Here is a 13,560-nt window from a genome sequence, read left to right as displayed (position 1 = left end):
GTACATATATATATAAATATATATATATTATTATGAGACAGAAAAAGAGCACACCGTATCTACTTCAAAAAATTATATACACAGCACTAAATATACGCTTACAGTCCGTAATAACACGTACCTGTGTCGTGAAATTCTCATAAAATACACAAGTGCAAATCAGCAATGTGAACATGTAATAAATTCATAAACAAAAAGTAGCGATGTAAAAATGTTTTATATTGATAAAAACATTTATACAAAATAATGAACATATGCATGTGAAAAGCTCACTTACAGCTGTTCCTCTTACATAAAACAATTTCTTCACAAGTTGGAGTGCAAATAAATAAGAATATATATACATATATACGCATGCATATGCTATAGATACGTATGAACTCATATATATGTATGTTTCTATGTGATGGCTATGTTCACACAACAATTTTACATTAAGAAGATAAGCTTGCTTTCTTCTTTCTTTTTGATATGTCTCAGCTAATTCACACTAACAGGCCAGCTTTATTTCAGAAGAGAAGCCAGCAACTGAAGAATACAAAAAAATAAGGAGACAGAAATAAGCAAACATGTATACATAAGTACATACATATACGTATATACACATGCGTATATATAAATACGTGTACATATGCACAATAAACAATACTTAAACATGTTTCACAACTCCTATGCTATCTTTAAAAATTAGACAACTTTCATTCCCTTTTAATTTGCAAAAAAAAAAAAAAAAAAATTAACAAAAAGACAATGGTTGCTATCATTTTTTTTGAAAAAACATAATGATACTGCCAAAAAATTAATCGAAAAAAAAAAAATAAAATAAAAAGTATGGAAATATTTATACAAATGTTATAAAAAAAATTAAATAAAAAGTTCAATTTTTGTTGTCATATGTTTTGTGAACTTATTTTTGCCTTATTTCCAAGTTTTTAAAAAATTATGAAAAAGAATGTGTACAATAAAATAACAAGATAAAAAAAAAAAAAAACAACACAAAAATCTAAACACAGAAGAATTATATATCATTCGTATATATTTTGTGAAAACAAAAATTAATAAAATATTTTTTGCAATTATAAATTCCGTAATGACCTAATAAAAAAATAATACAATTTATATGAATGCTCGGTGCTTTCTTCATTTGCCTATTTGTGCATATGTTTATATAATAATATGCAAAAGAAAGAATTTTTTTTTTTTTTTTTAATTTTTACACGTTAAGATTAAACATTTTTACAATTAAAAAAAAAAAAAAAAAGGAAAGAAAAGAAAAGAAAAATAAAAAGAACAATATTAAGGAAACACAATATGTAAAATAAAGAAAATTATTCTATTTACTAAAAGAATAAACAAACATTGACCTGACATTTTTTCTACTATTATGTGCGCGAAACAAAAAAGTGTATTTCTAAAAGTTTTGCATACACATATATATGTACAATGTCAATTTTACTTACACAAAAATGGTGTAAATTCTTTTTACTTTCATTCCATTATTTATTTATTTGGAAAAAAGTATATATGCATATACGTATATTGTATGTATGTATGTATGTATGTATGCATGTATGCATGTATGTTTGTTTTTTTTTTTTTAATTTACACATTTGTGTTCTTTTTGTGCCTAAGCAGAACAGTATTTCTCTTAAGAAAAGTTCTAGTACTTCAAGTGTTTCAAAATTTTGAAAAATAAACCTTTAACTTTTAAAAATATCATTGCACAATAAAAATTCATATTGAGAAAGTATGCATAAGTACATATAAAAAATAAACACCTGAATTTTTTAATTCTATCATTTTTGGAAATATATAAATTATAGCATTGAAAAATAAAAATTATATTAGTTATCTTTCGTAAACGTCCATTTTCTTTTGAATTTTTAAATATAACATTCTTTTAAATAACATAATACAAATTTAATTTATAAAAAATTCGTTTCCACATTTTTTTTTTTTTTTTAAGAAATAAAATTATATCTTATTAAAAAAATGAAGTTCATTATGAATAGTAATTTATAATGTAACACAAAATTGTGTAACGTTTGAATGTTACATAAATGTAAATGGATCTTAGATTCTCCTTAAAACATATAATATTATGCTTAATTACAAACTCTTATAACATGTATACATATCTTACAGATACTCAACAAATTTTATATTATATCTATCTTTGTAACGTAAAAGAAATGTGAGAGGTAATTATCAGATATACTTTTTTCAAAATGTTCGTGTGTTCAGCGTACACGACAAATTTTTTTTGCGGCTCACTATATATATTTGTATATATATCTCGTGTTGCAGAAAAATATAGCACGATAACAATATACAGAAAAAATGACAAAATTAGTAACACAAAATATGTTAAGACATCTTTTTACCACGAATTTGTAAATCTCCTTATACCAATTTCTGAAAACTTATTAACTGATTTAACATAATAACTGAAGATATTATTGAATAAACTGTACACAACAAATAAAAATTCAATAGTTATTAACACATAAAATTGGAAAAAATAATGTAAGTGCGTTAAACTAAATATATAAGTGGTCTTTTTTAACAATCATATAGAAAAGATAACATGTTGCTAATTTTCAGATCTTTAAACAAGTCAAAAAAAAATAAAATAAGGTTTACATATGTACATTTAAATATATATATATATATATATATTTATATATTTATATATATATTTATATATATTTATGGGCCTACAACGCCATATCTAGAAAACCCTTCATATCCACCAACAGGAATTAGTATCACTTTAAGCTAGTATTCAGAAAGAAGTTTCCGTACATATATAAACAGCTTATATGCAATGGTAAAAGTGAGTTTTCAAAATAACAAAAAAAAAAAAAAAAAATGAAATAAAATGAAAATATAATAAAAGGAAACAAATTAAATATAAGAAGACCACTCTAATTTGTTTATGCGCAAAAAACTGGAATATTATGAAATAGGCTGCGTAGTGCATAAGAACTAAATACTTTTTCATGCAAAAAAGAAAAAAATAGCACTAGCAAAATGTTTATTATTTGCTTAAAAAATTATGTGTTACAGCACAAAAAAAAAATGAAATTTAAAGTAAAATAAGATAAAAAAAAAAAAAAAAAAAAAAAAAAAAAAAAAAAAAAAAAAAAAAAAAAAAAAAAAAAAAAAAAAAAAAAAAAAAAAAAAAAAAAGTAAAATAAGAAAAAAAAGAAAATGAAAAAAAAAAAAAAACATATAATGGTATAGATACAACTGCCCGCACATAGACGTACAAAATATGCAATTGTTTAATTATAAAATAAGCGCTTTACACTTTAAAAATTGAAGAGTTAAAACAATACTGCGATATACCCCAATTTATTCATATATACGTATTCATTCTGGTATATACATATATACATGTACATACCCTATTGAATAGTCTGTTGGTTATTTCCCCTCATGCTATTTAAGAGTGAGGGAAAAAAGAAATTCTTACCGTCAGAGAGGAGTAGGTTTTTCTTCAGTTTTTATAATTTTTTAGTAAATGAGTTGAAGTTATATATAACAACTCTATACACATTACTTGAAGCAGTATTACACAACATTATACAGTGGTATATTATACAGTATCAACTCAAGAGAGCACCATAGCACAAAGCGCGGTGTAGAGCAAATAAAAGAATAAATAATATGAACGATAAAGAGCAAAAGAAGCATGCGAAGATTATCGAAGGTATAAAATATTTACAAAATGAAAATTTACTCCTTGAAAATTTAAGTGCGATTGATAAAAATTGTAGGAGACAAGATAACCATGTAGCGATAGAACTGATTGACATATTCCTAGATGAGAATAGTTATTGTTGTAATGAAAATTTTCTTTTTAATTATAATATATTAAATAAAAGTAAGGAATTAAATTTAAATGCTGAGAAGAAGAATAAGTCAAGTTTTGCTAAACAGTTTAAAGTACATGTTAAAAATAAAAATATAGAAAAAATAAATGAAGAAGATGCCTATTATTTTTTGTTAAAAAAAAAAAATGTATGTAGTTACAGTAGGGAATTTATAAATTCTAAGAAAATACTGTTTCAGTATATTTGCAATTGTGTTTTAAAAAATTATGTGCATATAAATTATTTGATAGATAAGATATATGTAGATTTTGAGGTTAAAAATAATAGAAATAATAGAAGTAGTAATAATGGAATTAATAGTGCTAGAAATAATAACACCAAACGTGTAATTTGCAATGACGATTTAGTAAACATTTTAATAGAAACAATATTTAAACTTTTTATTACGAGCATTGACCGTCAAAGCGACATAGATGATGAACGAAGTGAAAATAGGGTTTTTCAGTATGCAAAAGATATTCAAAAAAGCTATTTAATGCATTCAAAAGAACAACCACAAGAAGGAGTAGGGGGAAAGTCTGGAAATCAGTCTATTAATTATATTAATAACATTAATTATACTAATTACCTGAGCATTTTAAAAAAATTAATTACCATTGATAAAAGTTTTGTAAAAAATATATTTTATATATTTATAGAGAAAATAGAAAAATTAACCTCAACAAATATAGAAAAAGTATGTAAACACATTTTTAATATATTTAAAGAAATTATTTGCCACTGTGAAGAATTTGAATTAAGTACAGTTTATAATATATTCTTAAATAATGAGGTAATTGATAAAAATGAAGTCTTGTATAATTATGCCATTATTCTTTGTTTAATAAATCTTCGAAATGTGTACAATACGTACAATATGATGTTATGCATGAACGTAATTTTAGGTAAATTATGCTCAACTAATAAATCTAATTTAAGGCATTCCCTTTTTATAAATGATGAGAGATGTTGTAGAAGGGGTAGAAAAATTGAACATGTCAAATATCTTGAATGTGAAAAAAGTGAATCAGGAATATATGATGAAAATGATAGAACAAGCTGCGAGGAGGACGTTACATTGTATGATGGCGATGAAAATGATGGGGATTTTCAAATAATTGGGATAGGTGAAAACGAATCAGAATACAATGAAAACAAAAGGAGTAAACAGCTAAATAATGGTAGGTGTATGCAAATGTATAAAGAACAAATTGAGGAGAGAAAGATCAAACATTTTATTATATTTCTACTAATCTATGCACTAAAGATTTACGATATAAGTTACGTAAATGGATGCTTAAATGAGCTAGTTAAAAATTTTTTTTATTTATTAAAAAAAAAGAGACACTTGTTGAATAAGAAAGTTCATCATATTATAAAAACGATAGTATTCCTGCTAATCTTAATATTCTACAACTTAAATATTGACAACAATAAAACGGTTATATATATTTTAAAATGTTTAGATATTTTGCTGCGAATTTATTACAAAAATGTGGTATTATGCGAAGAACTGGGTGAAAGGTCATTGAACATGAATAATAGTAGCAGAGAGGAAAACAACAATAAGAATGTAGTTAGTTTAGATGATAATGTAAATTCTCCTTTTGATGTGGATAGCAAACCATTTATTGATAAGGCGAAGAGAGACGGGATAAGAAACTCAAAAATGTTTAAGAAAAATGCAGTTGTGAAAAAAAAAAAAAATTATGATATTGATATTACACATAACAGTATTGGATGGGAAGACGAAAAAAGAATTGACCCTTGTAATATTTTGGGGATAAACATTTTTGAATTCAACGTATCTCCTCTTTTATTATTTTTAATAATTCCTATAAATCTTGAATACAACTTGAGGAAAAAAGATGACCTTGTTTTGAATAATGTAAATGACAAAGTTATGAGGCTCTCAACAAAGTTAAAAAATAAATGGATGTTATTCTTTAAAAATTATTATAGGCATTTCCTGGACTTTTTGAGAAAAAAGGAGAGAATGATGCAAAAGGGTAGGGGAAATGCGAACATCAACGTGGAGAGAGGAAGCGAGGGATGCAGCGGGGGAAGCATCAAAAATAATGCCGAGAACAGCAAGCAGAATTGCAGTCAGAACAGCGATGAAAGCAATAACGAAAGCAATGACGAAAGCAATAACGAAAGCAATGACGAAAGCAATGACGAAAGCAATGACGAAAGCAATGACAAACGCATTAACAAAAGGAATGACGAAAGAAGTGATGGTGATAGTAAAAACAACGATGGAGATGACGTGAATGGACGATGCTTCAGTATAATGGAAAACATAAGGGAAGAGGTGAGGTACTTAATCAGCGAAGTGCATGATTTTTGCGAAGAAGATCTTTTTAACATCCTGTGCTTAAATAATATATTATTTTATTTATATGATATATTTACGCACATTGACTTGATATATTTAATATGTTTTTTTCAATTATGTACGAAATATAATGACTATTTTTGCTGTGTAAATATTAAGAAGATAACTTACCAGCTGAATGCCCTCTTAAATGTGCATACAAAATTGTGCATTAACACATTTGAAAATTTAAAAAATGAGAATATATCAAAATGCACATATATATATATAAATTTGTTGATCTTGTCCTTATTTGAGTACAATTTATTTTTTGTTTTTAAATTTATTTCTTACTACTGTTTAATAAATCCGTCTGAGTTGCTAAAATTGCTTCCTTCCTTATTGTTCATATATAATATGTCATATGAGAATCATTCTATAGATATTAATGGAGATTTTAAAATAAGAAAGTGCTTAAACATTCCAAGTGATCAAAGAAATGTGTATTATATGTTTGTGATAAGAAGTTTAATTCTGCATGTCTTATCGAAAATTGGTTGTAGTGATAATAATATTCCGGTTATTTACAATTGTATTTACATTTTACTGAGTGAGGGAAGTAGTAAAATGAAAAAAGGAGAGCCCTCAACGGATGATTCGAGAAGAGGAAGTGGATACCTAATCGTATGTGGAAATGTAAAAGTAAATGCAAATGTGAGTGCAAATGTACATGTTAAGGACGGTCTTATTAGATCATATAATGTAGACGAAAATAATATCATAGATACCGATTTTTCGTACGACGGTATGTTCAACACGCTTTATCTTTTATATTTCTATGATAAATTAATTGACAGCAATGAGAACATAATGAGTAAATATTTCAAATATGTAGAAAAAAGTACTCTTCACGTACAACAGGGTACAGATGATGATGATCAGTGTAACTACGCAGCATCTTCTAATCGAATGAATAACAACGTAAATGATGATTATAATAAGGACAACATTAATAACACTAAAACGAATTACAATGAAAAACTTGTGAATTGCTTGGAGGAAGATATAAATATATTTTGTGACCTTAAGAACGTTTTGATTTTGCTAAAGATAAGCAGATATTACAACGTTAGTAATTACATAAATAGTATTATTAAATTAATAAACATATATTTCCGTAAATATAAGAACCAAGTTATTTATAATAATTTTTATAATAAGATACAAAATAGTATAATAAAAATAAGCATACTAATTTTAATTGTGTTATCAATGAATAAATATGTAGAATTTGAAATTATTTATAATTTATTGAAAAAAAATTTTCTAAAAAATAAGAATTATAATGAATTTAATACATACAGCACAAACATAATTTCGTCCGTCATTATATTCACAAGATATTATATCAACAATTTGGTGTATAAAAAAGATACGGTGTGTAATGAGCAGTACGATATTTTATATCACTCTAAAATAAAGTATATTTTTAAAGATTTTTCAAAATTATTAAGCCTAAATAATGAAAAAATTTTGGAAGAAGTGATTAATGTTTTGTCATCCATATATTTAATATATTACAAAAATTATCAAGTAGAGGGTCAAGATACTATTGCTTATTATGAAAATAGAAAAAAGGAATGCAATAACACAGGTTTAGACAATAGCACAAACAGAGTGTACAGTGTGAATAATAATTTGATGTTCAATTTAAACATGCATGAAGAAAAAGACTTAATGAACTTATATTTTGATAAACATTTTGTGCATAAGTCTTTTTTAAAATGTAAATCTGAGAATAACATTTACAAAAATTTACAAAAAGTTATTCTTAAAGATGAAATTAGTAATCTTTCTTTGTATCATTTAAAAAACATGAACAGTAACAACAATAATCATTTAATAAGGGTATTGTACAAGCTATTTAATGCAAATATTAAAAATGACAAAAATTCAAATTTTAATTATTACATTAAATTACTTTTTAGTGATAAATTTCAAAACATTCAAGAGATAATTTTAATTTTTAAAAATTTGCACTTTTTTAATGTTCATTATATTTCTTTATTTTTTTACATAGTAGACTGTTTTTTTCAAAAATTAAAGAACAAAATAGAAAATAAGGAAGAATTCATTTTACACCATACCCACAAGACAAGAGGGAAGGATAATTCGATGGATGATGAATCGAACGGAGATGAAAATGTGTTGGGGGGTACCACCAGAATTAACATGGTAAATACAAGCAAAAGTAATGTCGTTAATGTGATAAAGGAAAAGGGGAAGGATAAAAGTATGAACTCAACTTATGAAATTATTTGTAATAATATATATGAAGAAATAAAAAGCATGATTTTTGAAGAGAATATAAATATACATGTATTTTACCCATTACTTAGCATATTATGTAAACATAACAATGATATAAATGAAATTTTAGATTTTTTTTACAAACGAGTCGATATCTATATGAAAGATAATGATACCAAATTAAATGTGAGTAAAAACGAAATGATAATAATTTTTCTTTGTTTAAATTATGTGCATATGAATGTTTCTCAAATACCAAATTTTTATAACTTCTTAACGAATTTGCTTAAAGAAATATCAGATAAGTACATTAAAAACATTCTTTTATTTTGTTTAAGTTCGTGTTGTAATTATACTGATGTAAGTAGTTCTCATATTACTGCTATATTGGAAGTACATAAGGAAAATTTGAAATGTATATTAAATTATGACAATGGAAATACTTCTTCTATTAGGTTAGAGGAAAATATAAGGGAAGATTATAATAATAAAAATAAGTTAAATAATGATCTTTCATACATAGAAAATACGAATTCGAATGATACACACGAGTTGAATAATGATGATAATTTCTACTTTTTTATTTCTTTGAGTAACTTATGCTTTTATTTATATAAACATTATAACAACAGTAAATATGATCACATGGTAAAGGATATTTACCATATTATAATAAATTCGCTGCAAAAGAAAATTAGTAACGTTATAGTTAGTGTAACGAACATCTTAATGTATTTATATATAAAAAAAATAATTAGTATGTACGAAATAACAAGCACTTTGAAACTTCTTATAACACGTATAGGCAGTAATCATGTGTTTAACTCAAAATATGTTGTATACGCCTTATGCACCATTTATCGCTTCGTATCATTTTATTATAAAGAGAATTTTGGTTGTATTACGTATGAGCAAAGTAATTCGAATGATGGTAGTAATATTGGAAGCAGTAACAATACGAGTAACAATACGAGTAACAATACGAGTAACGTCATTAGTAATAACATTAGTGGTGAAAGATATAGTACTAGTAACAACTGCTGCAAGAGTGTGAAAGGAGCGGTAGGGTTTATATTGAATAATTTACAGAAAATTATAGTGAAATATTTCGACGAATTAGAAGACAAATATATCAGCTTGATTTCGTATTGTTCTTTAATAGGATTAAAAATTGTAGGGGAATATATTTCGTCTGACTATTTTAATAATTACGAATGCTGCAATATGGTTATATTATTTATAAACAGATTTATAAAGAAAGATTTTGAAATAAAAAAATGCATAAACACAACAAATAGAATTTTAGCAAATACTAGCGAGTCGGAGGATGAAATTGAAAATGGGGGTGTTTTCGGCGATAAAAATGCTCAATATAATGAAGACAGGAAGGGAGAGCAGCCGGAGCAGGAGCAGATCGAGAAGTTGAAGCCGAAGGGAATTTTGACTAGTGATGAAAACCTTTTTGCGTATAATAATAACAACTACAAGTTGAATACCGATATTATAGTGAATGATCATGATACCAATTTAGTACTTCTGTACATGTTTTGTTATAAATATTATGAAGAATTAAATGACTCTTTAATTAAAATTGAAAATTTAGATAAAAAACATATGTTGTATAACGTATTTTCACACCTGTTAAGTATTGAAAATTATTTGAAAACTTTTTTAAAAACATGCAAACTTTTAGACATAGATACATTTTCATTAAATAGGGACAAAGAATATGAAGATATAAAATTGAATATGTCATTTGATAATAAGGAAAATACTATGAGTTACTTAAACTTTTTTAGCGATGAATTATATGACTATTTAAATAACTTTTTGAAAATAATGAAATTAATAAATTATATAAAATTTGATGTTCAGATAAAGAACAATATTCAGAATTTGTATTCATATATATGCAAATTCATAAAAATTCATTACATAATATTAGATGTGTTAATATTAAAAATTATGGAAAATATAAATGATAATATAAAAAGTTATTATAAAATTTATAAGGAGTGCATAAAAAGGGTTCAATTATTATACGAATGTAGAATTAGTATATTTAATTATTTCACAATTTTTAGTGCATTTAGTAATTCTTATAGTCATATTTTTTGTATCATCAGCAATTATTTTAATACCTTCAGTACATATGAAAAATACATGTTTATTAAAAATATAATTAATATTAAAAAAATTAAGAAGGAAGAAATTAAATTCATTTTTTTGAACATCCTGAAAAATGCAAAGCTGTTTCATCAAGACGCCTCCCTATGGATTTACGCTATTTCAGTTTTAAAAATTTTATTAAAAAGAATATATAAAATTGTAAGAAATGGTGAGGGGGATAAGGAGGATGGAAAGAACTACTATGATTTATTATCTTATATAAAATATTCCTTTATTACTGTTCTTAACGAAACGGTCTTAACTGTATATAGGGAAAATTATTATAATCATTCCACGTTATATGGGTGCGGTGAGATAGTGAAAAGGGAGGAAGTGTTACCAGAGAGGATCCTACAGGAGAAAATGCTAAGTGAAAAGAGTGGAAGAGAATGTAATAAGGTGAAAAAAGAGGAGAAATATAATGCAAAAGATAGGAGGATGTTAAATAATTCCTCAAAAAACAAAGGAGAAATTAATCGGGAAGATACTGTTCCTATAAGAGGCGCACAGACGAAGGACAATATCAATCTATATAAACGCACTTATGTAGATATCCCGCTCAATGTTATGTTATGTATAAGTGACTTTTTATTTTGCTTGTGTAAAATAATAATTAAAGAAAAACTACATGAGGAAATAAACATTGATGAGATGATAAAAGATTTTCCAATTCTAATACAAGGATATGTTATATTAAAATTAAAGGAACCGTTCAAAAAATTAAATATAATTAAAAGCAAAATGTTATTTCATGTATTTAAGTATAATTTTACATTTAAAGAAAATATACAAGACTTTTATTGTGCTGAGGAAAAATACTGTAGTAATAATAACAAGAGCGTGTTAACATTAAAATTTAATTATAACAAGTTAACTGAGTATTTTCAAAATATTTTCTTGATTAAAGAATGTATTTATTTATCATACATATATTCTCATTTTAATGAGAAACAGAAAATATTAGAAAACTTATTATCAATGTGTAATGTTAGCCAGCTTAATAAGGATTATCTCTATATAATAATTTCTTCTTTTGTTTTATTTTCCATGAAAAGTAGTAATAGTTCATTTTTTATTAACAACGTTTTGTACAACTTTTATGTTACAAACGATTTAATTGACAACATTGGTAAATTTTTAGCTAGCGTAGAAATGAATATTTCTTTTTCAATTAAGAGGGAAGAAAAACAGAGCTCAAGAATAAAAAAGGCAAATTGTAATTTAAACCATGAAGGTGTAAGGAGCAGAATTTTTGAATATAATGGGAATAATAACATAAATAATGAGAGCAAAAAACTAGAGGAGCATAGTGATAATGGTATAACAACAACTAAAGGAATGGTAGAGAAACAATGTGTGAGAGAGGAAGACGAAAGTGCAAAAATATTTTTTATCATTGAAGAAGAATTTGTAAGAACAAAAATGAGAAATTCCTTTCGAAGTAAAAAAAATAAGCTACTTAAGGAAAGTAATTTAGTGGACGAAATAATTTTAAAAAAAGAATTTTTTTTTTTAAAAAAATTAGGAATATATTATTTGATTAAAAATAATGAAAGAAGTACAGAGTTGTCAAAAAAATATAACAAATTGCTTTCCCATTTCCGCAAAAGCGAAAAACAAGATTTCTTTATTAAACATTATGATATACATGCTTTAAATTATAAGGATATTAGTAGATATTTATATAATCAGGATATTATCGATGACTCTTATTATAATAATAATTTTTTTAACAAAAATATAGAAGATAATTCTTTTGTTTCATTTGACTATGAAATATTTTCAAAATATCTGACTGTTCCCTTATTTATGAAAGATGTCTTCACATTTTTCGAATTAAATTTAAACAAAAATATTGTCACGCACAGTTTTGGTGAACTATTCCATAAAAATAAAAAATCTGATAAGAAACAGAAGGAGCATGGCAAAAATTTGTATGATTATGATACCCCTATGTCAGATTCGTCAGAGGATGAAAATAGCATGGAAAAATTATTATTTGATCAAAAACAGAAAAAAAAAAAGAAAACATTACTATATGATAACACTCTGCTTAATTATTTAAAAAGTAGGTCCCATTGTTTAAATAATTATGAACTGTATATAGCAAATATAAGTTTTTTAAGTGAAGATATCAAGAATATATTATTCGATAAAAATGCGTTTAACAAAAATTGCGTTCATAAAAATAGTTATAGGAATGATTTCGTTAATCATTTTCACTTGTTACGGATGTTTTTTAAAAATTTAATCTTGTTTTTTATGATTTTTCCCAAAAGCATTATTCTGAATAATTCAGAATATTTTTTTCCCGATAATAAAAATCATTTCCTTTTTAAGGTTATAAATTTCCTATCAGAAGATTTTGTGAATAAGTATTCATGACTATAGTAATAGCACTTTTGGTTATATTATAATAAAATAATTTTGTGCGTGTATTTTATATATATCCTAAGTATTTTGTAGGTAATTTGTTTTTTTGATGCCTTATGTAAAAAAATTTCATTTGTTTTTTGAAGGGGCATATATGATTTTACGCATGCTATATATGGATGTGTATATATTCATGCTTATAAATGGACATATATACTTAAGTATGTATTTTTTTATATTTGTATGTTTACATGGATGCGCATATGTGTATATGTAAGTGCTTTAGAAACAGAAAAAATGAAGTATATACGCCTATGTATTTTTTCGTGTAATAAATCATGTGCAAAAAAATAAGTACAGTAACGTTTTGCAAAAGGGGACATCTTGTACATGAATGGGAAAAAAAAAAAAATATATATACATATACAAGTGTATATTATTGGTACACGTATGAATAAAACAAGTTTCAAAGGAAACCTTTTATAAGGATCATTTGTCGCATGTAAATATTTG

At 24.9% G+C, this 13,560-nt stretch overlaps 1 protein-coding gene across 1 annotated transcript; it reads left to right on the top strand.

Moving 5' to 3' along the window:
- Positions 1 to 3,672: 3,672 nt before the first annotated feature.
- Positions 3,673 to 13,059, top strand: MKS88_000422 (uncharacterized protein; the record flags this gene model as incomplete). The annotated part of the gene is made up of 1 exon (XM_067215252.1): positions 3,673 to 13,059. The coding sequence occupies one exon, from the start codon at positions 3,673 to 3,675 to the stop codon at positions 13,057 to 13,059; it is 9,387 nt and encodes a 3,128-aa protein (XP_067075662.1).
- Positions 13,060 to 13,560: the final 501 nt, after the last annotated feature.

The sequence above is a fragment of the Plasmodium brasilianum genome, chromosome 1 (genome assembly GCF_023973825.1).
Source record: "Plasmodium brasilianum strain Bolivian I chromosome 1, whole genome shotgun sequence".
Taxonomy (NCBI): domain Eukaryota; phylum Apicomplexa; class Aconoidasida; order Haemosporida; family Plasmodiidae; genus Plasmodium; species Plasmodium brasilianum.
Note: the sequence above shows the minus strand (reverse complement) of the source record. Positions and strands in the feature narration are given on the sequence as shown.